The sequence below is a fragment of the Trematomus bernacchii genome, unplaced genomic scaffold (genome assembly GCF_902827165.1).
Source record: "Trematomus bernacchii unplaced genomic scaffold, fTreBer1.1, whole genome shotgun sequence".
NCBI lineage: Eukaryota > Metazoa > Chordata > Actinopteri > Perciformes > Nototheniidae > Trematomus > Trematomus bernacchii.
This window is the reverse complement of record NW_022987778.1, coordinates 4,605,119-4,630,475: the sequence shown is the minus strand read 5'-3', so window position 1 is coordinate 4,630,475 and position 25,357 is coordinate 4,605,119. Positions and strand designations below refer to the sequence as shown.

At 40.7% G+C, this 25,357-nt stretch overlaps 1 protein-coding gene across 2 annotated transcripts; it reads right to left on the bottom strand.

The window, feature by feature from the left end:
- Positions 1 to 75: 75 nt before the first annotated feature.
- On the bottom strand, positions 76 to 23,672 carry syt12 (synaptotagmin XII). Of its 2 annotated transcripts, none has more exons than XM_034149116.1 (8): positions 23,216 to 23,672; positions 11,328 to 11,388; positions 9,876 to 10,069; positions 9,383 to 9,787; positions 2,844 to 3,059; positions 1,886 to 2,021; positions 1,190 to 1,323; positions 76 to 302 (listed from the first exon to the last, which is right to left on the bottom strand). In XM_034149116.1, exons 2-8 carry the CDS (start codon positions 11,371 to 11,373, stop codon positions 129 to 131), a joined length of 1,305 nt encoding a protein of 434 aa, XP_034005007.1. In that variant the 5' UTR covers positions 11,374 to 11,388; positions 23,216 to 23,672; the 3' UTR covers positions 76 to 128. The 2 variants fall into 2 exon arrangements, with proteins under 2 accessions (XP_034005007.1, XP_034005008.1); XM_034149117.1 differs by having other exon boundaries at positions 1,901 to 2,021.
- Positions 23,673 to 25,357: the final 1,685 nt, after the last annotated feature.

Genomic DNA, 25,357 nt, shown 5'->3' with positions numbered 1-25,357 from the left:
TGTGTGTGTGTGTGTGTGTGTGTGTGTGTGTGTGTGTGTGTGTGTGTGTGTGTGTGTGTGTGTGTGTGTGTGTGTGTGTGTGTGTGTGTGTGTGTGTGTGTGTGTGTGTGTGTGTGTGTGTGTGAGGCCTAGATCCTGCGCAGAGGGTGCCACATAGACACGGGCTTCCTCAGCGTGGCGAGCATCTGTTTCCAGTGGGTGATGCCCATCCCGCTGGCCTCGGGGCCGATGATCACGTGACCCAGGTTCTCGCCCCGGCCGTCGTCTGTGGCCTCGGCCACCGTCACCCTGAGGGAGAGCTCCTGCAAACAGAACAACACGGTTACACAAGCTGCTGTGTAAGCATGACTCAGCAGCTTCTCTGCAGTGTGATCTTTATGGAGTTGGTTGAATGTGTATTAACAATATTTGCTATTTCTTATTGTTTTTGGCATTTAATCGCATCATCTTTTATGTGCATTTAATTATATTACTGTTTGGCTCATTTAGTTAATAGCCAGAAGTGTAAGAGCAGTAATATCCTAATGCTTGAAATCATTAATAGATTAATCCATGCTTTCAAAATACACTTTTTAAGAGCAGGAAAACTTAAACAATGTTTTCATGCTTATATTAATACTTATATTTACTGCTCTAAGGATTTAGGTCTACTACCCTCTGCCTGAATACTCAAGTATTCAAAAAAGCAGGAGTCGAGGTCAAAGTTAGAATAATTTGAACTTTGAGCACATCGCTAATTTGAACTTTGAGCACATCGCTCTGTGGACCTTTTGAGCGGCTTTAGTCCTGGTACTCATTCTGTATCTGTTCTAATTTTGCTTTATTGTATTATTATAGTATATAAGATTATGTTTCACATTGCTTAAGTTTTGAGCACAATGACACAAAAATATACCGATCTATAATGTCGTAATGTCCTTATTTCAGGTATGTCCTTTTTTACAAATACCTCTTTTGAGATAAAATGTTCTCTCTTGTTTTTGGCTTTTGTCAGCTGCATGTGCAAACCACCTGTATTGTAACCACACAACGGTTCATGCTTTTTTTTTTAAATAATTGAATAACTGTTGTGAGATATCTATTTTCATTGCTGGTTTATTATTCTGTTCTTGTTATCACATTTTAATCTTTTTCCATGACCTGAATTCCTCTTGGAGATTAATAAAATGTAATCATGGTGCAATATCACCTGCAGGACGAGGGAGGGCACAGAGAAGATCATGGCTTCGTTGAAGATTGGGTTTGTGTCGTCCCGTTTGGTGGAGGTCTTCTTCTTACTGATCTTCTTGCCGTCTTGCAGGAGATACACTTTGACAAACGGATCTGATAACGAGAGTGCACATATATGATTAGGAGTGCATCTAAAGCTTCTAAAACTTACACACACACACACACAACACACACACACACACACACACACACACACACACACACACACACACACACACACACACACACACACACACACACACACACACACACACACACACACACACACACACACACACACACACACAATAAAACACTGCTCATTAAAGAACAATCAATTAGAAGCACAGTGTTGTAGACACACTTAGCTCTGGAGATGATAATGTGAGTGACCTTTATCTGTAAAATGTGGCACTAATCTGGACATTTAATGTGATAAACACGTCATTTAAGTCCTATCTGCCTGTCTGGATATAAATAAATGTATCCTCTGGGAGATTACATTAAGTGTATGTTACTGCTGAATGTGTGTTCAATGTTATTAATCAAAGGTTATGAGTGGTTTAAAAAATGTATTTAAAGACAGACAGATTTATTTATAGTTCATACAAAGTGTAACCATTACTCAGGTAGTTCCCATTCATCCATATTTACAAAAAAGGGCAAAATCACACACAGAAAACCGGCAAACCTGCAGTGTTCTTGCTGTTTGTCCACTGCAGGTTTTTGCACTTTGCCACGACCACCGTGAGGCGCTCTGCTGTCGGCAGATAACTGAGAGACAACAGGATCTCCCCGACGGCATCCACGGCCTGCGAGTCACAAGAGCATGGCAGAGATTATATAACATTTCATGTGTATGTTTAATTTAGTTATCTACGTTTTTTTTTTTATTCTACAATGTAATTGTTAGGAAATGTAATGAAATGTGCTTATTTTAATGATCCGTATTATCTGTTGAATTGTTTTATTGCGCATTATCTAAATGCAGTTTTAATGAAGCAAGGTTTAATAGCTTTTCAAAATTGCTTAATGTAGTATTTATGATAATTAAACATGTTACAGAACTTTAATATTTCCCTTGCCATACTGCAGGCCATGGATACTGTTCCTGATTTAAATAAAGTGAGTGAAAAAGTCATTTTGTTAATGAGGTTGATGGAGTCTTTGTAAGGACTTAAATGATCCTGCAAGGTTGTTTGCAGTCGATTGATCTCAACAGAGAGAGTGAACTGGTAGATCAGTTCTGTTTGGGATACAGCTTAGCTTCTTATTTATTGCATTCAACTTGTAGTTTTGCTGAATGTCCAGCATGGGGCTCTCACACACCTCAAAGCTATTTTTTTTGTAAAAGCAGAACATGTCATACTGGAATATAGACACAATTAGATGATCTGTAATCATTCCATTCAATTCAAGGCTTTATGGAAATGTGTACATTAGCTACAGTGTAGATATGGCAATGAAAAACTTAGGTCACACAGGCTCCTCCAACAGTGCAACATATATGACATAGAACAAATAAAACAGATAAAATAGTGCAAGTAAATACAAATAAAATAGAAATAGTGCAAGAAGTATCTATATACAAGTACATGGTACCATCATACTAATGCCATTTGTTTTAAACTCACCTTGTTGACATCCTGAAGGTAGAGCCAGGCGTTGAACGGTCTGATGGTCAGGTCCAGGTCGGACAGTTTGAGATCTGCCACCCCCGCACTGATGTTTCTCTCCTCAGCATCGATACCGAAGGCGGCACAACGCAGACTGTACTCCTCCAGCAGGGACGAGTCCATGGGGATGGAGAAGTGCTCGTCAAAAAGCACTGTGTATGCATTCGCCTGGATCTGTGAGAGGCAAAAAATGATTCAAATGTTAGAATGTATATATGTATTACTTGTTAGATTCACCTCCCAGATATTTGACTTTTAAAGGGAGGTCATCTGAGTTTCAGTAAGTTGATTGCTACTTATTATTATCACAAATCAACACAGATGTAATTAAAACTCTTGCACATAAATCACTGTTTAAGATGAATGACAAGAATCAGGCAATAATTTAACTTAGAAAAAGAAGATGTTGTGTAGGCATTAAAATCTGTTATTCTATTCCTGACTCACACCACTTCCGACTTTAAATCAAACTTTTATATCTATTAGTACTTTTAAAGGGGTTATTTCACCCTTCACCCTGTGTGTTCTCACCCTTAATACAAAGGAGGCCAACATAAACCCATAAAGCTACTGGCGGTATCTCAGTAATGTCATTTTGCATCATTTCTTTTTCTTTAAAAAAAAGACCAATTTGTAATGCTGTAAGCAACACAAACTTAATTGTATGCACCGTTTTTTTATTTGAACAGAGCTGTTTATAAAACAATCTGTTGATGCTTTTGTTGCACCTGTGATTACTTTGTGGACAAAACGGCAAGCCTGAGGCCTGTACTATGAAGCCGGATTTTCACTTGGCGAGCTAACTTCAGGGAAAACTCTGGGTTTCCGGTCCTACGACGCTGGTTCACTTCTTAGCGGGCTAGATCTCCATGGTAACTTATGCTGAACGGCTAGCCAGAGGCCTGTACTACGAAGCCGGTTCAACATAACCTGGATATGTTTGAGTTACCCGGCTTACCTAATCCAAAACAAACGCGCTCTCGCTAAGCGGTCCTACGACGCTGGTTATCAACTCGTTAACTCAAGTCAGCTTTGCCCTATCTAGTTATGTGCACGTTCACATACACAACCTGGTCCGGAGCAGGTTAGGTTGCAGGCTAAGAGATCAACTCAGTGAAAGCCTGCTGACCAATCAGAGCTCAGTGTGCGGAGTTTAAAGCGATCAAGTCATATTACAAGGAAATACAGAAAAATTGCCGTTGCAGGAAAGACGGCCGGCAAAAATCAACTGACTGTGTGAACGTGAAAATGAATAGAATATCCCCTCCCATCTTCAGAGCAATCTGACTATTATAATATTAGCGTTAAGAAAGCTTACTTAAATATCTGCCACAACATAAGTAACCGGATCAAAGTAACATTACGTACAGTCCGCGGCACTGTGAGTGCAGACGTCGATGTGTCCCATTATCATTCATATCACATCATATCATAATGTATCATATATTTCCTTATCTGAGTCAGCTTCTTGAGCCGTATCTGGCCGTGCAACACTCAGTGTCACATACTGTATGCAGAAGTATTATTTTAAGCAACACATTAAGTTGACACTCGAGTCAAATGTAATTAAAGTCAGATCCACTCGTGTCTTAGACGGGGCAGTGATATCATAAACCTGTTAATGTACGCATTCAAACACTTTTTTTTACCAGCTGTATTCACCTCGTAGGTGCAACTATGTTGCTTTTAAGTGTTTAAGTCATGGATGTTTAAAGTTTAACTTCTTCATATTTGTCTAATATTATAGTTTTCTTTTCATTCAGGAAGTATGACGCTGCGCTGTCAGTACGCTTGTCCATGTTTGTGATTGGTCAAATGTTGCTAACCCCGCCCCTTTTATGTGAACGCGCACATAACTAGATAGGGCAAAGCTGACTTGAGTTAACGAGTTGATAACCAGCGTCGTAGGACCGCTTAGCGAGAGTGCGTTTGTTTTGGATTAGGTAAGCCGGGTAACTCAAACATATCCAGGGTATGTTGAACTGGATGCGTAGTACAGGCCTCTGGTCTAATACAATTTGAACTGGATCAATCTGGGCAATAAAAAACAAATTATCTCGGCTGGAAAAAAAATTCTGGGTAATTTGGTCGGGTAAAAATGCTTTCTTTTTAGAGTCGAATTGAATTGCACTGAGGTCAAAATCAGGAGAAACAATAAACCAAATATGCAAAATGTATATTGTGTATAAAAAATGTATACAAAAGTTTACCAGAAGAATGTCTGACATAATGAGTAACATTTCCGCTTTTCTAAGTTCCTTGATCAAAATGTAGTGTCTGAATTGCTTTCATTGAGTTCATGGAGTACATTTAAGGTGCAAGGTCCTGGCGGATACTTTTCACACCATGACACATTTCCAAACACATTCCTCCACTCTGCTGCTAACACATATACTGGATACTGTAAAATTGAAGACAACATTTGTGTTGTTTTTTTAGTCTTACAGCTTCAAAACCATGTGGAAACTGAATATTTTGTACAATTCCATTTAATTTCTTAGCAGCCAAACTACAACTTTTTCTTAAAATCAATAAGACATGTTTAAGGCCAGCAGGGTATACCATGTCTACTTTTGGCTGGTGAATGAGCATTGGATGTGATGCTAAGGCTGTTTTCAGGGCTTCTTACTTTAAAGCGACTCTGAATGGAGGGTCGGAAGTAACCAGGCAATAACTAAACGTGTAGAGTAGAGTGGCTTTAATAATAGCTATGTTTCATACCATGGTTGTTCTCGAAGTGTAAAATACAAAGAAGAACATTTCTGCTAAAAACTATACTTTAAAACAAATATAGTGAAATACAGAAAGAGAAAATAAAAGCTGGATGTGTGGAGTTGTTTTTGATAAAAATAGACCTCCTTATACAATAAAATGATTCCGAATTCAGAGCGCAGGGTGCAGATCAGCCCGAGAGGCCGACCTTGAATTGCGCCTCATAACAAAAAGATGAATAGCACCATAATCGTACATGCAACACCTTCAGAATACTAGAAAAGCTAATTCTGCTGTACAAATATGTACGCTAAGATATAAAGCATCGGAAGAAGGCTGTATCTCTCTGAGCGCGCAGCGTACAGACATGCTCTCCATCCACAATATGTCTTATGTGTCTGCACTGAGGCTTATCGCTCAGGGGGGATAAGAATGGTGATGTGCTGGGTGAAAATGAGGCAATACAATCTCAGACAGAGACTAGCGTGAGTGTGTGTGTGTGTGTGTGTGTGTGTGTGTGTGTGTGTGTGTGTGTGTGTGTGTGTGTGTGTGTGTGTGTGTGTGTGTGTGTGTGTGTGTGTGTGTGTGTGTGTGTGTGTGTGTGTATGTGTGTCATGTAGACAGAGGAAGGGAGAATGAAGGGAGAGTGGCATCCACATTATCACAGGCAAAACAAAGGGCAAGTAGCAGTGAAAGCTAATCAATGGGAAGAAAATAGAGAATAGGGGAAATGGGAAGAAAGAGGGAGTGATAAAGAGGGTGAAGAGCAAACAAACAGTGACAAGAAAAACAGAGAGAGAGAGAGAGAGAGAGAGAGAGAGAGAGAGAGAGAGAGAGAGAGAGAGAGAGAGAGAGAGAAAGAGAGAGGGAGAGGCTGGCTTGACCATAAGGGCGAGATAAGCTGATGTCAGCATTTCTTTGGTCTTCCCCACTCGTCGACATATTAAAGAGGGAGCCACAAAAGGCGCTGCTTCCAATATTATTACACCCCGCCTGGAAGCATTAACACGACATCCCAACATGCTCCAGAGCTACGTCTCACTGAGCAAATATAAAGCTTTAAGATTCAAACTCTACATATGCATTACCTGCAGAAACTCTACTTTAAAGAGTCCTCTCCTGCTGATGTTCAGGTGTATATCGGTATGTAGTGTCTCTACTTTAAAGAGTCCTCTCCTGCTGATGTTCAGGTGTATATCGGTATGTAGTGTCTCTACTTTAAAGAGTCCTCTCCTGCTGATGTTCAGGTGTATATCGGTATGTACTGTAGTGTCTCTACTTTAAAGAGTCCTCTCCTGCTGATGTTCAGGTGTATATCGGTATGTAGTGTCTCTACTTTAAAGAGTCCTCTCCTGCTGATGTTCAGGTGTATATCGGTATGTAGTGTCTCTACTTTAAAGAGTCCTCTCCAGCTGATGTTCAGGTGTATATCGGTATGTAGTGTCTCTACTTTAAAGAGTCCTCTCCAGCTGATGTTCAGGTGTATATCGGTATGTAGTGTCTCTACTTTAAAGAGTCCTCTCCTGCTGATGTTCAGGTGTATATCGGTGTGTAGTGTCTCTACTTTAAAGAGTCCTCTCCTGCTGATGTTCAGGTGTATATCGGTATGTAGTGTCTCTACTTTAAAGAGTCCTCTCCTGCTGCCTTGGTGAGTCTGTGTGCTGTCGGCCTGTAAACTACAACATTCACACGATGAAGAGGACTCGCAGCGAGGCAGGAATTAGAGCATTTTCTGGCGGCGTCTCACTACGAGCAGCAGGGGAGTGGCAGGTGGAGCAGATGGAGGACTGTGAGCTCTCTGTTCCTGAGAGAAGGTCACCTAATGTCAGATTCAAGCTTTTTATGAACATGTTTCAGTGGAGAATACCAAGAGAAGTAGCAACCAGAGATCAAAGAATCGTCGTTAGAAATTATGCATTATTAGAAGAGAAATACTCATGGTTATTGTAAACCATCCTTGTGGTTAAAGTGTAACTGCTTTTGAAGACAAAAATCACCAAGACATTTCTTGACTTAAAGGGGACCTATCATGCAAAATGCACTTTTGTACGTCTTTTATACATGAATATGTGTCCCCGGTGTTCCAGGGAACTCACCAAGTGTCAGAAAACACAACCCTCTCTATTTTCCTCCATACCCAAATCTCTAAAAAAGGGGCTGCAACGGATCTGATAAAAACTGATCCAGATTTGAACACTGTCCTGACGTCAGGACGGTGGCGCTACGGCTATTGGGCCAACTCCACCAATCAGGAGGAGACAGCCACGGCCATTGCCGTTCGAAAGCGCTGGAAACGCTGTAGTACATATGCCAGGCCTGTAGATGGTGCTGTTCTCACAGAATCAGCCCTTGCAAAAACAGAGCTAAAAAATGTCAAATTGAGCAAAATGAGTCATGGCTAAAAAGCAGTTAGAAAATGCTTCAGAAAAGACACAAATCTAACTGATGCAGTACAATGAATTACAAATTCTTCATGACATTTTAATATCAATTTAACGGCTGAAATTAAAGAACAAAAGGCAGTTCAATAATTATTTAATCATAAAATACATTGTAAAAATGAAATGTGTCGAAATGAGTGATTCAAATGATGATAAGTAGTAAGAGTCATTTACCACAAGTATTTTTTGTTAGATGTTTTACCTAAATATGCTACATATTGGGTTTCTATACATACAGAAAGCATGGTTTTGTGACTAGCAGCATAATTTTAAACATTTAGAGCTAAGTTAAATAAGAACAAATCAAAAACCAAGAATCTTTATGTGACAGTAGACCATGTATTATACATATCATTGTAATCTAAACTGCAGTTTAACGCAGGTTACAGGTGACATGCCAGACTGAGTGAATTCTAAAATCAATCACATCTCCTCCTGATGAGAAAACAGTCTCTCTGACGACATCCCGCTCCCAGGGGTCTCTCCACTCAAACAAATGAAGTAGGCTCACCGTCAGACCGGAGGATCACGACTGAAAGTTTTCACTGTGAAAGTAAAATATTTTAGTTTTAGATTGTTTTCCCAAGTCCCTTTTAGCGAGGATAGCGTATGGATGGTTTTCTCCACTACTTTGGTCCAGATTGAAAGATCTGTAGAAGTAATAGATGGATAACCATTAAGTTTGGTATTAATATCCAACACTATTTGTGTGTATCCTAATCACTGAACATTGACTTTTGGCTTCACACTGTCTCCTGGCTGAAAGTACAGTGTTTGTTTAGGTAAATACATTTTCCACAAAATGCAATTTTGTTGTATGGGATCAAACCTTTTAGAAGACAATGCTGGTCCACTAATTGTGTGTAAACTACTATTTCCGTGCTCAAAGCCTTTACATAATGAAAAAAAACAAACAATGCCTGTTCAGTGGTTCTCCTTTTCATTCCAGTACAAACACTGTGGCGGCTATATTCCCATGGAATACGGCCGCTCTGAGGCTAAACTTCACTCATTGTTGTGACGCGTATAAATAATAAAGTCTGTACTGAACTCAACGTTTTAAGGATATTTAATATTGTAAATCAAAACAATAAACAAACAGAATCATACGGTCAACAAAAGATATCAGAGCTAAGCTCACCCCCATTGTCATGCTACCAAACCTCTACATACACCAGGTGTCCTAAATACCATTAACCACACCCATGTGACAAACAAACAACCCATTACAAGTGTGTGTGTGGTGTTAACAAATAATGAAGATATTATAACTATAAACACAGGCTACCACAGCATTTTGGCTCCTACAAACACATTCGACCCAAAAGCCCACAGCCACCTCACCCTTGTGACTCCCAGGTTGATCTCGTCTGGTCCCAGGGAGACTCTGATGAAGCAGCCGGGGAAGTCTCCCTCCTCCCTCTCCAGCAGGTCTTTGCCCTGGTGCAGGGTGACGTGCAGAAGCCCCGCCCCCTGGCCCGGCGGCCTGGATGGCTCAAACTCCAGCGTCACCTCCAGCTGGCCCACCGTGAAGTCATGGCCGAAGTTGTTGGCGATGGAGGAGATGGAGCTGAGCGAGTCGGTGGAGATGGAGCGGTTCAGCTGGGCCAGGCCGGAGGGGTCCAGCTCGCGGCTCATCAGCTCCAGCTGGCCCAGGTCCCTCAGGACGTCCGGGGTCTCCCCAAACGCCAGGCTGGGTTTGCGGCTGGAGGTGGTGGAGGTCCGCCGGTGGTTGTTGGCAGCCACTCGCTTCAGAAAGGAGAAAAGTAAGGGATGAAGAAGTCAGAAATTGATTTCTCTAAAAGCATGAGATGTTTTTTTTCAGACGAGCATGCACCTTTTGTCTGACTTCTGAGAAGGACGTTCCATATTTTTCTTGCAGGTATCGATAGTCAAAGTTGGGGAAAGGGGACGGAGCAGGGAAGGTTCCAGATTTCCACAACTTCCAGATGTTGATCCCGGCAACGCACAGCAGCACCAAGAAGCCCACCACGTAGATCCCTACCTCCCAGCCGTGCGGGTGACGCACCACTGAAACAAAAACACAAAATAAGTGATCCTTATTACCATTTCATCAATAAAAGATCATGTTTGGCCCCATAACTAAATATTTGATGGGGGAGTTTGATCACTGGTTGACAGTTGGGAGAAACGCAGTGTAGAAAGTTGGAAGAAACTTTTTATATAAAGACACAAGTAGGAGTCTTCACAAACTCAAAAACAGTGGTGGAAAATAGTACATTTGTAAGTACATTTACTCAACTATAGTACTTACACTTTTTAAATATGTGTAGTTTACATGAGTATTTCCATTTTATGCTCCTTTATACTTCTACTGTACTTCACTTCAAAGGGAAATTGTGTATTTTTCCTCTGCTATATTTAGCGGACGTGATAAACTTTTAACATAATGCATCCATCAAACCAGTGGAAAAACTGTTTGAGTTAGACAAAAGTTAAACTATCATATATATCACAAAAAGTTAAGAAAGAATGTCCTAAACATGAATAATGTGTGAAACAAATGTTGTCTGCAACAGTAAAATTATACTTGATAATCTTATAATGTCATCTTACCTTGTTTTATTCACATATGGAGGGTTTTTTTTTTCTGCAGAATGAGTACTTTTAAATGTTTACACTTTAAGCACTCTTAATTAAGTTAGATTTTGAATGTAGTACTTCTACTTAAAATGGAACATGTTAACATTAACCTAGCTGTACTTTTACTCAAACAAAGGATATAAATACTTCTACAGCACTGAAAACTCACAATCACTGAGCGCAGTCAGGTCTTGTTATTTTACACTGAGCATTGAGATGACTGGAGGAGTTTAAGGGATGCATGACGTTTGATGTAATAGTTCGGGAGAAGGTGACAAATTGAAAAGTCTCTCTGAATTAAACGTCAGAGCATCATGTTGCGTTTAAGAGAAAGATTGCGAGCCTGTGTCGAGCTGACTTAAGATAAATTGCTTCTGTGGGAGGAGACTGACAGCTTTATCTCTGCTTTTTAACACAAGACATAAGCCAATTATAGGGCAAGTCAAAATGTGTTGTAACTTTGCTGGCTTTCAGCAGGAGAGCAGGTCAGAGGAGTTGTGCAGCTTGTTTAAAAAAGGGCAATAGCTGTAAAGCAACCTGAGAGCAGAAGCTAAGGTACACACAGCCTCGTCTCTCTAGTCTGATACACACACTCACTGATTTACAACAATGTGGATCAAACAATATGCATTAACCGACACAAGGACACAATGCAGAAAGAGACAAATAAGCTGAAACTACTCACCGCTCAGATGGTAGCCTGATAGATCCCCACTTTCAGCGGAGGACATGGTGCTGCAGCCAGCCTGGAAAAACATCAAAACAACAATATGTTCAAGTGGCCTTTAATGTCAGATAGCCTACCACAAGAAAGATTTGGTCTTAAAAAAAACTGTACCTTATAAAATATAACAGAAAACTTCATCCATAATGACATTTGGGTGACTTTCCTCTAAAAAACATTGAATATTAAGCTACAATTACAACAATAAATTATGTTTTGCAGAATAATTAAATAACGTTTTAATACTAAGTATTAGCAACAGCTTTTAAAAAACCGAAATGTTTTAACCTTCTAATCTATGCTTTCAACATGCATCTCAGTAAACACGGCTAAATTGAACTGCTTTTGGCCACAGGGCGATGCCGTGGGAAGCTAACGACTCCTGACATCCTGCTGCTTCAGATACATTACAGGATGGGAACATGCACAATAACATGCATGCACAACAAGGGAAGGGTGAGGGTTTTCTGGTTGTGGTTTGGTTAGGTTTAGACCAGGGGTGTCAAACTCAAATACACAGTGGGCCAAAATAAAAAAATCGGTACTAGTCGAGGGCCGGACTGGTTCAATGTTTATTGCAAAACGTATTGAAATGAACTTATTGCACATATTAAACCTGGAACTAACAAAGCTTAAATTATTGCCTATAAAAACAACATTAAACATTAGACATTAAACATCAGAGTCATTTATTATGAGTACATTTTTCCACAGGCCAACAACAGCTTCAAAAAAACTATTTCCCTCAAAGAACAAACCAAACATGCCCTGTTGTCGCAAGAACAAAAGTGCAGAAGGAAACATCCATTGAAACTCAGTTTGCGGCTCCGTGATGCTAGTTCAAGCCAGATACTTGGCATCTCCTCTTGGGTGCAAGTTCATCAATGTTTGGGGTCAGGCTCTGAGCGGAGGAAACCCTCAGGATTGAGTGAAGGTGTGCGTGCAATATACCGGCGGGCCAGATCTAATAGTAATTAGAAATTATCCTGCGGGCCGAAATTAAAACCACCAAGGGCCTGATTTGGCCCCCGGGCCTTGAGTTTGACACATGCGATTTAGACAATAAAAATGCCTGGTTAAGGTTAATGTAAGATCGTTGGCATTGGTCTAAAAGTGTACTCCAGCAAATTAGCATTTCACGTAGCTAACATTGTTGGATTCACATTGGACTGGATGATAAAAACGATCAAGACAAATATATTATTTTGTTCCCCCATGCATTCTTGTTCCTCATTAAAACCTGGTGCCTTTATCACCCACAATGCAACTCGACTGCTGATAGTTTGTCAGGGATTCAGGGGGAGTAATGCTAGTAGCCTCTAACTGCTTGCCTTATGTAAAGATCCGCTACAGATGTCCATTAAGCTCACTCTCTCGGCTCCCGAGATTTATTTTCATATTTAAATGTTTAGACTTTAATCTCTACTGACGCTGACATCACTTAAAGGACATCACTTGAGCCAATGTATCAGACTTCCTGCTCACTCTGGAGCCTTCAAAATGTTATATAGCTTTTTTATGCAGTAAAACTCCCCAAACCCTTTTAAACAGACAACATGTTGTGAACTGTAAGACTTCATACATCTATCATCCTTCCTAAGATGTTAACTGTGTGTACGGCAACATTATAGCCTACTACTTATTTTTCCTGGATGATAAGCATACACAGTAATTTGTCTGAAACAGCAAGGGCTGTTAGAGATGAACCTGTCTCTCTCATATTATATTGTTGCATCAATTCAGTTGTCTTGTGTCTTCTGTCAGAGAGAAACCATTATTTATTTCATTCTATTTTTACCTCCTTGTGTCTGTTAACCTGATAAAATGTTGTATTTGACTGAATGTACCTGTGGGGTTCTTGACGGATGGTCTGGGGAGAATTTCTTGTTGTTTGTTTTTACCTTGTGATGTTTCATTTTGTAAAGCACATTGAGATGCATGTGTTGTATGAAAAATGCTATATAAATAAAGCTTTATTATTATTATTATTATTATTATTATATTCTACAAATCTGACTACTGACCTTTTAACAGCAGCATAGATTGAATGTGTGTGTATTGTGAAGACATACTATAGTTTCTAATCTTACTGCTGGGATGAAACATACATTTAATCACTTCCCTACTTCTGCTTACGGTACACAGCTTGAGACAACACAATGATTGTAAGAAGCAGCAGAGGCTGTTTTTTAAAGACTAAACCGAACCACATCTTCCTGCGCAGCTCTCTTCCTCCGCAAAGTGCAAAATATAAAAAGACTTTGGGCGCTGGCATGTGTGACTCATTCCTCCGCCCAACCTCCCCTCCTGCTCCCTACACTTGTTGGAATATCCCCATATCTCGAGGGAAAAGAGAGCATTACACTAATGATATAGAAAGAAGACTGGAGGGGGGGCTGGCGGGGGGTTTTGTAAACGCAATTATGCTGAGCGCTTTGCGGACCACAGCCATGCGGGCCAATTAAAGTGGCTGACGCAGTGCAGGGCCACTGACAGCTGCTAGTGTGCCCGTAGAAAAGCATGGGAATCTCTCACAGGGAGGGATATGTGACCACCAACAACACCCCCCCCCCCCCCCCCCCCCCCCAAAAAAACTCAGCATCAGCTTGGACTGGCTTAACATTTGAGGTTTGAGGAGGTTTAGAAGAAGGGAGAAGAAGAAAAGAACAAATATCAAAGATGGGGAGGGAAGTACACAAGAGACAAAGAGAGATAAAAGAGAACAAGGCAAGACAGATTTAGTAAATAACAATGAGGCAGCGTGGGCGCTTCAGCGGGCTTAAGATAGCAGAATACTCACAAAGAAGTCTAACATGCCTAGAAAAGCAATGTATTTTAAAACACAAGGCACACTCATTTTGAAAAGTCTGTTTCAGTTCAGTGCCATGGAGGATTTGGACATCATGAGCTCAGTCAACAAAGTGCAATCATACTCAAATCTCACACTTTTGTTACAAAAGCAGATATTGTTTGAGTTGTCAATCATAAAAAAGATGCATATGATACTTTCTTCTGATAGAAAATAATATAATTTAGGATGTGAACTTTGCTGCTGCCTTCCACCTTCTCTTTCCCCATTTCCACTATCATCAACTAACAAATAGCATCTTTCTTTCTTGTATTTATATATCTAATAAGGGACAATGCACATGCATTTTTCATCTGCAGTCCCAGACAGGTTGATGGCATTAAAAGAAAACATACATGAGCATAGGCACAGACAAAGCACATGAGCAGAAGTGTTTCAGATAGTGTGTTAAAGGGAACCTATTGTGCCTTTTGGGGTTTTCCCTTTCCTGTCAGGACCTCGACACAAACTGATGAACCCAAATGCACGACCCAGAGACAAAGTCTTGAATATAAAAAAAGGTATATTTATTTTTCACAGTGCAGGTAATCCCTCTTAACAGAGTAGGTGGTGGAAATAACAAAAGGCGCTCCCAAGGAGGAAAAAACTAGCATAACAAAAAGAGGTCTTAAAGGGCCCATGTCATGCTTTTCCGCTTATTACCCGTCCCCTTGTGTGTTATGAAGGTTTGTATGCATGTAAACGGTCTGCAGAGTCAAAAACCCTCAAAGTACACCCTGTAGCGAGTAAAACTCTAACACAGAAAATATCTGTCTATGCTGCCCCAGAACGCCTCGTTGGAGATTTCTCATTTTCCATTGTTTTCTTCCTGGGTTCTGTGACGTGTGAACACCCAAATCAACAACAAATGACCGGATTGGCCCAAATGGACCAATCCGCGGAGCACCTCACACACCAGGATCCCTTGGCTAACTTGCATAGAGCTCCCTGAACGTTGGTAATAGACGAGTTGGAATCGTGGAGAAATGCTCTCCGCAGACCCATTCTCACAGCGTTATAAACCTTTTTCTTACTCAATATCAAGCCACACTTATTGTTTTTACTTCGGCTGTGAGTGTTTGTGTGTGCTCTGGATGAGTTTCGCTTGTTCTCGCTGTATCGCCGACCCGGAAACCTGTCCGCTCCTCGCAGCAGCGAGCCTCGCAACGTCCCGACCAGAGCACACTGGGCTCACAGGGAGGGGGGGGGGGGGGCAGGAGCTCCAAGAAGCCGTTTAGGACAGAGAGTGAATACCTGGTGAATACACATACTATACAGAGATGCTGGATGAGAAACCAATGTGATTTTTGAAAATTGCACAATTTAAATCTATTTTAGTAGACCTCAACAATGGAAATATGATCAGTAGAAATGGCCATGACATGGGACCTTTAACAAAACCTGACATGAGTGAAAGCGATCCTTTCAGAGCTGAGGCTTGGCATGACCATTTGGGGAAAGAAACAAGACGAACTGACACAGGACAGGGGAGAGACAGGACTATTTAAACATGAGGTGAGTGGGAACAGGTGGAAACAATCAGGGGCGGGGCAGACACTGATGATGGCGGGAAAAACACACAGGGGGAGGAAGAAAACAGGTAAAACTAGAGGTAAATAAAAATAAAACAGGAAATGACAGACAAAATACATAAACATAACTAACACATTTGACGAGACACAACATTTCCTTTGTGGTATAGGTGTTTGTGCATGTTAATGGTCTGTAAAAGCTAAAATCCCAAAGTTGCCTCTAGAGTGAGTTTCTCTCCCACATTCATCAATAGTCTGATGAGTAATCTTTTCTCTTTTAGATTCAAGACTTTCCTTTTGGCTAACAGCTCATTAAAACACGGCTGTGAAAGGAAAGGTGAACATTTGCATGAAAGCTTTCCCACTGAAGTGTCATCATCAAGCCCACATGATCTCAAATCTCTTCAGATGTATCTCACTGCTGCTTAAGAAGTGCTGTGCCTAATAACATTCCTCATAAAGCCTGAAACAACGTCTTGCTCCAGTGCGCATAAAGAGCAGTTTGTGTTGAGGATGTTTTAATTACTGAGATATGAATAAAATGAATATCTTGTTGCGATGTCAGCTTGCAAAACAGGCCGTGATGAGTAAGTGGCATGTGAGTAATGATTTCAAAGAGAGCTTGTGACATTTTCCAGAACTGTAATAAGGCTGTTGAAGGCAAAATAACACAGGGGACATTTCATAGTCAACCTTTCATGCACAAAACTAAAATGCCAAAACAAGACAAATATTTTTCTTCTGCATTACAGGTTGAAAAGTCAGGTTTATATCTGAAAATTGACCAAACTAGTTCAATATAGTTCAGAGGAAAGCTTATTTCTTCCTGCAAAAAAACTCTGCCTTGTGTTCACATAATTCTAAATCGATTGAAATACAATGTCTTACACAATTGAAGCAGTATGGACTGTCACATCAAATAACCAGCTTAGACTTGCAGTAAAGGTTGTTGATCAAACAGGGCTTTTATTTTATTTTTTATTTGGTTATTTGGATCCCCATTTGTTGCCATAAAGTGCTTTTTTCTGGGGTCCCAATATACATAAAAAAAAAACATTTGTTATGATCAGTAATGATTAAAAGAATATGTTCTCATTCTGTTTTTAAAAGGGGTCTTAATCCTTAAAGGTGGGCTAGGTAATTTTGGAGAAACCGGCTCGAGTGCGCTAGAATTTGAAAATACACAACCGGAAAAAATCTGCCACTTCCTTACAGAGCCCCTCCTCCAACACACACGCACGCGCACATGACCAATGAGGGCACGAGATAAGTTTGTGCACAGATGGAAGGCTGACAGGCAGGTAGGCCATCCAGTTATTTTAGCCGGGCCGGCTAAAATGATTGGTCGTGCTTTTTACAGTACCACGGCTTCCACAGATGACTTTTTTTAATGGATTTTTTGTCAAAGCACTTGAGATATTCATTGCTATCGGGATGTTAAGAGCATTCCATGGAATATAACAAAAAGTGTATCTCGAGCCGGTTTCTCAAACTTACCTACCCCACCTTTAATTCAGATAGAAATTGAACATGTTAAACCTCTCTCCATCTCATTTCTATTTTTGGTTTTGGTACCTTGTGTCTTCTACACCTGAGTGAAAGATAATCCTCTTACATAACAAAAATGATTGCCAAGAGCTCGGCTTTTCCTCCTGCTAACAGCTTGATGCAGGTCCACCTGTTGTTATAAAGCCAGGATGGTAGACAGCAGTGGATTTAGTAAACTGTGTGTTTTTCTAACTTCAGAAGCAGTAATCCCTCATGCTAGCATAATACTGCTCTTTGTCCAGACTGAGTGTGTAAGTCAGACCCATGTATCTCATTGGAAATAGAGTATTTGTTTCCTTGGTTTCTGCAGGGTCGCCAACAGAAATCAATGTGACAGTCCGCCCCCTCCGTGTCTCCGGCTGAACGTAAAGCAGCTCCGGCACGAACAGCAAAACCAACGCACCTGTTCAGAAATCAGCTCAGACTGGATGTAAATATGCCAGAGCCGCTAACAGCCAGAACAAAGACAACAAGAAATTCCCTCTGCAAAACTTTAAACAGGTCTGATCAATAAGAACAGACACATTGATTTATGTCCACACACACACCCTCACATACAGATGGACACACATAGAGAGAAAAAGGGGTAATAGAAGAAAGGAGAAGGACAAATGCGACACAATAATTTGATCATCGAAATAAGTGATGCAGGAAAATAAAGAAGAAGTTAGTATCTGTGTTGATAAAGAATAAGGAAACAGAGAGCAGCTGGGAAATGAAAAACAAGAAGAAGAAGAAGAAGAAGAAGAGGAAGGAGGGGGGCCGGGTCATGTGCATGTCAGCTCGCTCTCCAAACAACTGATCAATCTACTTTTCTTCTCACCCAATGACTCATAATGAAATGGACTGCCTCACTGCTGCTCGCTGTGAAATGTCCAGATATAACACGACACAGCAATCTGTCTCTCTCTCTGTCCTCCCTCCTCACACATCTACAGCTTCCATGCCAGCTTCATTTTGACTTCCTGGTTTGGACAGCTCTTGGTGCATGGGTAAGTGGAAGTAGCTGGCGCCGGCTTTTAAATGTCAGCGATGGCGCCAGCACGATGCGGCTAATCCGCTCAATCACTCAGAGTTAGAACAACAAACCCTGAACGCAAACATTCAACTTCTAAAGGCTGCTAAAAGTGTAGCGAATGTACTGAAACACACACGTTAATGCTGAAGTAGCTGCAAAGGACATTCAATAAGGAGGCTACAGACATGCTAGCTTTGAGGAAAATGCTATGCATGCTAGCATAGTCGCAATGACAATGCTACTACACTGACGTTAAGTCATTGTAACTGCATAAACATATTCTCATACAGTGGTTGGTATGTTATCTTACTAAAAGATGTTATTTGTGTTTTACTATGAATGTCCAGCAAAACAAGCGATAAGAGAAACTGTGTGAGTCCCTGAAGTTCACAACCTGTTCAGGCAACAATAATACTTTAGGTTAAGCAACATATTGCGACTTGAGTCAATACATAGAAGAGTTATTAATTAAACATAGAAGTTATGTATCATGAATGCATACATTGGATATCAAATCAATCCATCCAACAGGTGCAAAGAAATGTCAATCATTACAAAACATTTCTTATGGTGGCCTAGAGGAAGTTAATCCACTGCATGGGACCATGAACAACATTGCAATCACTTTAACCATCGCACTTAATTGGATAACATTTTTATTTTTACTTGGGCTAAGAAGGTTATATTTGAAGTTGATCTGAATGATGTCTCTGAAATATAGGAGTCATTCTTCATCAAATGTAGTGTGTAGATCGGTTTTGGAGAAACAGCAAAAGATCAGATCCGAACACCAAAGTTATTTTTGTTAATTTCTTTATTCCACACATGGCACTTTTTTTATTTACAGTCTTATTGTACCTGCCCCTACAAAAGTCATCTTCATACTGTCTGATTACGCTTTCTTTATACTTTTAATTGTATGATAACGTAACAATGAAAAGAGCAAAGGCACTTGAATTTTCTTTGTCAAAAGATGATGTCTGCAAATCAATTTAACAGAAAATGAAGTGAACAGAAGTGTTGTTCTTGAGTGTGACAGCAAGCAGAGCATAATTTCCCCTCTTTCTTTATTCAGGAGAGTGCTACTTAAACAACTCGAACAACGGGAATTTGATTTGTTTCCAAAAATCTGCCCGTTAAATATTTTCTTTTCTTCTTTGCCAGAGAGGGAGAAAAGCTCTTTCTGCAGTTTGGGATCAGCTTACGGTAAAAGGCCTGCTGACTAAATAAAGCATTACAACACAATTTAATCAGAAAAATGTAAATAGATTAATTGTTTGGTTTAATTGACTGTGTGTTATTATTCAGAATCAGCTTCTTCATGGTTTCACACATGGTTGCATCCGACTACAATCAGAAAAGTAGTTTAAGAAATTCCTCAGTTTCCCATTTATTTCCACACCTGGATGGACTTGGCCAATGATTTGTCATCACTTTTGCCATTTTTAATGTCTTCCTGGAGCTTTAGTGTCAAACTCATTAGACCTACTACTTAGTACAGTAGATTACCAACCTGACAATTAGGCTAATACAGGACAGGAAAAGCACTTAGTGCTTCAAAAGAATCTGTCAGACCCAATTTAATGTTTGGGAAAAAGGTCCATTCAAGCTGGATGGAAGCTTAAACTCTCCAAAGTAGGGAAGAGCAGTGATTTGAAACCAAGCCACTGCTTTATTGATTAACTATTAAGTATCTGCAGTCAGATACAAATGTATTGGGACAGTAACAGTTTTTTATGTTTCAACTCTTCTACTTAGGTTAATCTTTACTCGGAAATGATCAAATCAGAAATTGGACAGAAGGAAATGTATTAAGCCCTATTGTGCTTTGGGGGGTTTTGCCTTTCATGTAGTGTGTTCTATAGATTTGTGTGCATGTTAATGGTCTGCAAAGGCTAAAATCCCAACCAGAGCCGGCCAGCTAACCAATCAGAGCAGCGCTCTGGTTTCAGACAGAGGGTGGAAAGAGGTGCTGCAGCACAGGCAGTACGAGAAAAATAAAGAGCTTTTTGAACATTAAAGCATGGAGACATGTCACAGTAGAGACACAACATACAAATAGGAACCTGAACATGAGCATCAGGCCCAGAGCTGGTTGCCTGCTGTGGTGCGGCTGTTGAAACTGAAGTGTTATTACAAACTATTTATCATGCTTGCTTACACAGATATTGAAAATTACTGGAACACACACATGTACTGAATATGTGCTGTATTTAGAGACTGTGTATTTGAAATCAAAACAGTATTTTCAGCCATATGAGATGAGCAACTTTGGGAATTGGGAATAATTTAAAGGACATTTTGAGAAATGCACTTTTTTTTTTCTTGCCAAGAGTAAAATGAGAAAATCAATACCACTCTAATGTCTGTATGGTAAATATGAAGTGGAGCCGGTTGATGGTTAGCTTCTGTAGCTTAGCATGAAGAGTGGAAACTCAAAGGTAACAACATCTGCCTACTAGCATCTCTCAAGCTCGACTTTTACACGACTAATGGCTGGAGATCGCTCCAAGCCAAGACATAGAGTGGTACATAACCCCCTGTAAAATAACTAATGATCAATTTTGCACTTTGGATTTTATTTGGATTAAACCGATTAGATATGCATGTAATTCATTTGTTTTTTCTTATCTTTGGCCAGAGCCACTCTAAGGCAACCAGATCTAGCTACATATTTACAATACAGATGTAGAAGAGGATATAAACAACAGTTTCTGCTAACTTCTCTCTCATAAATATGATTCATCGTGCCATATTTTATTTTACGATTGCTCCCCAGCCTGCTGCGTTCGAGGCATCTCCAGGAGAAGTGAGCTGTAGCTGCATTTGGCAGCACACTGCTCTGACCACACGCCTCCTCCATAAACTGAGGCAATCCATTACATGATCCATTCTGGAAATATTAGAGGCGATAAATGAAGGTGTAAGCCAGGTCGATGGGAGGAGAGAGGCTTTTTTAATAACGGCAGACAGCCGCTACAGTAGAATCACAGAGCCACATCTCAGGGGTTCATCAAAGTGCTCTCAGTTTACTAAATGTAATAACACTTTTCTTATGAGTTCAACAAGGACACACGGAGGGGGAAGCTGTGTGTGTGTGTGTGTGGTGTGTATGTGTGTGTTTGTGTGTGGAAGCAGGGGAAGCCAATGACAGAGCGAGAAAGAGAGTTAAACGAATGGCTGAGATGATTGCAAGTGCTGGAGAAGGGATTGAATTCTGAGCAGGTCGTATTTCACGCCGGGGAGGAGGCGAGATTCCCAGTGAGACACACACACAAAAACACACACACACACACACCAGGATATTTTACCTCTATTGCCAAGTCACTTCAAACAGACTTCCATTACCATTAGAAAGCTCCGGGGAACACACTCGAGGAGCCGGAGAGGACTCAGACTTTTGGCATCATGTTAAAAAAATGTGTTGTTCTTTAGTTTGAAATGTCTGAAGCAAAGAGGACTCTGAATGTGCTTCAATTAACCACAGCTTAAAGGACCAGAAGGCAACTCCCACACATCTTTACACTGTGAATTGATGTAGAAAGCTCTCCTGGTAATTAGTACACAGCGGTTCATTTTTTAGATGGAACACAGAAAGGGAGCCAAGAGGTCAAATGTATACATATTATGAGTGTGGGTATTCAGGGGGAAACAGGACGTCTACAAAGCCAAGAAAGTGTTAGACGGACAATCAGTCAACTTTAGTTTCAGGAAATTGGACCACAACCAGCTCAGAAAGTCGCAGAATCTAAAAACCTCTGAATTCGTCATAGGCGGACTGATTATTTTGCTAACCGAACGCAACAAAGGACAAACTCTCTTGAGCTTTACTAAACATTTCATCGAATTAGCACGGATCAAAAGCACTGAGATAATGACTCACAACCTTTTATGGCTATAGTGACCCTTTAAAGCAAATCAATGTCTTCTCACGACCCCTTGTCACAGGTTGCATAACGCGTTAGTTGTGAGTCATTTAAACCAAGATCTATTCAGATGATTGAAATGCTTAAAGAGACTTGTGTTGATCAAACTAAACCACAACCCCAGTTTGACAATGGGAGAGATCTACGTTTCAATCATTCGCACTGCATTTCCTGTTTTCTTGACTTTGTAAACAATTGCATAAAATACTCCTTAAGAGCATAACGAATACATACAAATACGTGGTTTTGACCTGGAAACCAAGTCAGGTCTTTCTAAACACTAATCAGACTACATTATACGCAAGGTTCTTACACAACTGTTGGAGATAAACATTTTCAGCAAAATTAGGTGTTGTAAAAAGTCTGATCCTGGTACATGGTAGCAACACCATCTTACAGTTAAGTTGATTTTATTTATTGAGCTTTACACTCTGTAAAACCTACTACACTCTGTATCCTTGACCCTTAAGTAATACCCAGTCTTATTCAAACCCTTAGCCTAAGGGTCTATCCTGCAAACACAAACCTGGCTGACCCTGACTTTCCCACATCCTTAAAGCTGCTCATCAAACCTGCACTAAGTTTTTTGTAAGGCCACAGTTAGAGTTCAGCAGAGTGGTGCTGAAATGACAGTTCCTGCACCCTGGTGTTATGTTTCCTATCTTTACTTTCCCCCCCTGAACAAAGCTCCCATAGCCGATAACCTGCTCCTAAAGCTCAGGTGGAGCTGCGATGCGAAACAATATTTAAATCGCCTAAGAGAAACGATTGAAGTCGCGGATTAGGAAACGTTGTGCCAAAATAAAAAAGCCACCCCGTCTGCCTCAGCTAATGCTTCATGCTTTAATTAAATCCCTTCTCTAACAATACAAAAGCAGGGGAGAAAAATACGCATGCAAGTGCCAAGTCTCGCCATGATGCATGTTGCATGTTGCGCACGGAGCAGTATTGCAGCTGAGTGAACACGCATTTCTTACCCGGAGTTTTCTTTTGGTGCAGTAGGGAAGAAGAAGGAGGAGGAGGAGGAGGAAGAGGAGGAGGAGGGGGATAGACCAACTCCACCGCTCTCCCTTCTTCAGGCGCCTCTCTCCATACAATGGCACCGGTGCCGGTCCGGGCTCTCTATCCCGGGGATGGAGTCCACACTCCCCCCGGAAGATAGGGAGGAGTGTGAGGAGGGATGGTGAGAAAGCAGAAGAGGAGGAGGAGGATGGTTTATCTTCCACTCGGATGTGTCCGTCTGCTGCTGCTCGCTGGAGTCTGAAAAGCTGCTGCCTGAGGCATTTCTGTACGAGCCGCAGCTAACCCCCGACCCACCGACTGCAGGAAGAAAGTCCCTCCCCTGCAGCGCAACTTCCACCGCCGGGCCGCTCGATAACACGACCACCGCCTCCTCCTCCTCCTCACAGCTCCACAGCAGCACTGAGGGAGACCTGCCTGCTGCCACACACACACACACACAGTTTGGTGTTATGCAACCGGTGCATGGGGGGGGGGGGGGGGGGGGGGGGGGGGGAACTGGGGTGGGAGGTGTGTGATTCAGGAACATTCAAACTTTTCTTACTCATCATCTCTCCTTAACTTGACGCCCACATGACCCCCTCTTCTTCATCATTATTTCAGCAGTTCAGATGATTCAGATGCAGTGATGATAACACCTCTGAAGGCTATCTATTCATACTCTCCCAGTACATTAAAGTACTCTTCACTAGGCCTACTTATAACACTTGAATGCTTAAGTAAAATCTCAAAGTGCCACTTTCTAATGAGGCATCTAATATAAAGGGGTTAATGATTCATTCATAAATCATGCATGATTGCTTTATAGATCACTAGTCGAGTTGTATGATGATAAACATCAGCAGAGGGATATTCACAATGTTATTAATTATTACTGAAACTTAAAGCACTGATGCATTATTTAGCATCAATAAAGCCACAATGTATTATAGTATTGGGAAATGTCTTTGTTTTAATTGAGTAATTTATGAGAAAAAGTTCTGGTTGATATGTTTTGAAGGCAACATACAGTAAGCTTTTTGGGGTTCCCCTTCTCCTGTAGTGTATTATTGGTTATTTCGCATGTACATTGTCTGCAAAGGCTAAAACCCCAAAGTTCTCTCCAGAGGGAGTTTCTCTCCACTAAGGCACAATGAGGAAAACCTACACTGTAATTGGTTACAGGTTATATCAATGCAGAGACAGCGAGGCTATGTTTTTCTTTTGATGTTGGATGATTGATGTGCCTTAAAGCGTGTCTGTGGAGAATCCTGTCTCTTCCTCTGGGGCCATGTTCTGCAGCTGTGACATTGGATGGCGGATGAAGACAGAAAAACAAACAGAGCATGATGAACAGGAATAATGAGATTAAAACTCAGCTTTGTTTGCCAACAGTGGTGCAGTCTGATCAAACAAACCTCTCACCTGCGAACCCAATCTCCACTTGTGGTAATCTCCCTGATCTGCAAGGTGAAATACATTCATTTTGAAGGGACAGAAATACAAATAAAAAGCATCCTCATAATCGATTTTTTCTATGAAACACTGAGAAGCAGGTGGAAAGGATTTCCTCTTTCCTCCTTTTAGATTACAAAGAGGAGTGGGACCAAGAATGTTAGAAAATCGGTGTCAAGACAACATCTTATCTTTTGGTTTAAAAGATCAGGGACTACGGATGGAAATTAGCTCAAAGCTAAAATCCGGAATATTTCAACTTGAAGCATTATTTGTCTAAAGTGTTCATTAATGTGCATTGTCCCTATTCAAATAAACGATTAAATGAAAATGAAAATAAATGTGTCCTTACAAGACTTAATATGCTTAACATTTATGCATTTAGGCTAGTCAGTTCATATGAGGTTCAACAACAGGAGAATGGTGCATTCTGTATTTTTTACCTTTTAAATGTCTCCATCTGGTGGTGGAGCTGCTGTAGTGTTGGCACAGAAATACATCTCGTTCCAAAAAGAATAATGTACAAAACAACTTAGTGCCATGTACATTTTCGAATTCATTTATTTTAAGCTCCAACCACCGGAATTCGTTATCAATAAAACTCTCCTGGTGAATTTTATTCAAATTCCAACAACATTTAGCCCTCCCTCATCAACCTTGAAGTT

Coding starts and splice junctions, on each gene's coding strand:
- syt12 (XM_034149116.1), bottom strand. CDS start 11,373: ATGTCCTCCGCTGAAAGTGGGGATCTATCAGGCTACCATCTGAGCG. Junction 9,788..9,875: donor TCTCAGAAGTCAGACAAAAG/GTGCATGCTCGT, acceptor TCCTTTCTGAAG/CGAGTGGCTGCCAACAACCA. Junction 303..1,189: donor TGCCCTCCCTCGTCCTGCAG/GTGATATTGCAC, acceptor TTCTGTTTGCAG/GAGCTCTCCCTCAGGGTGAC.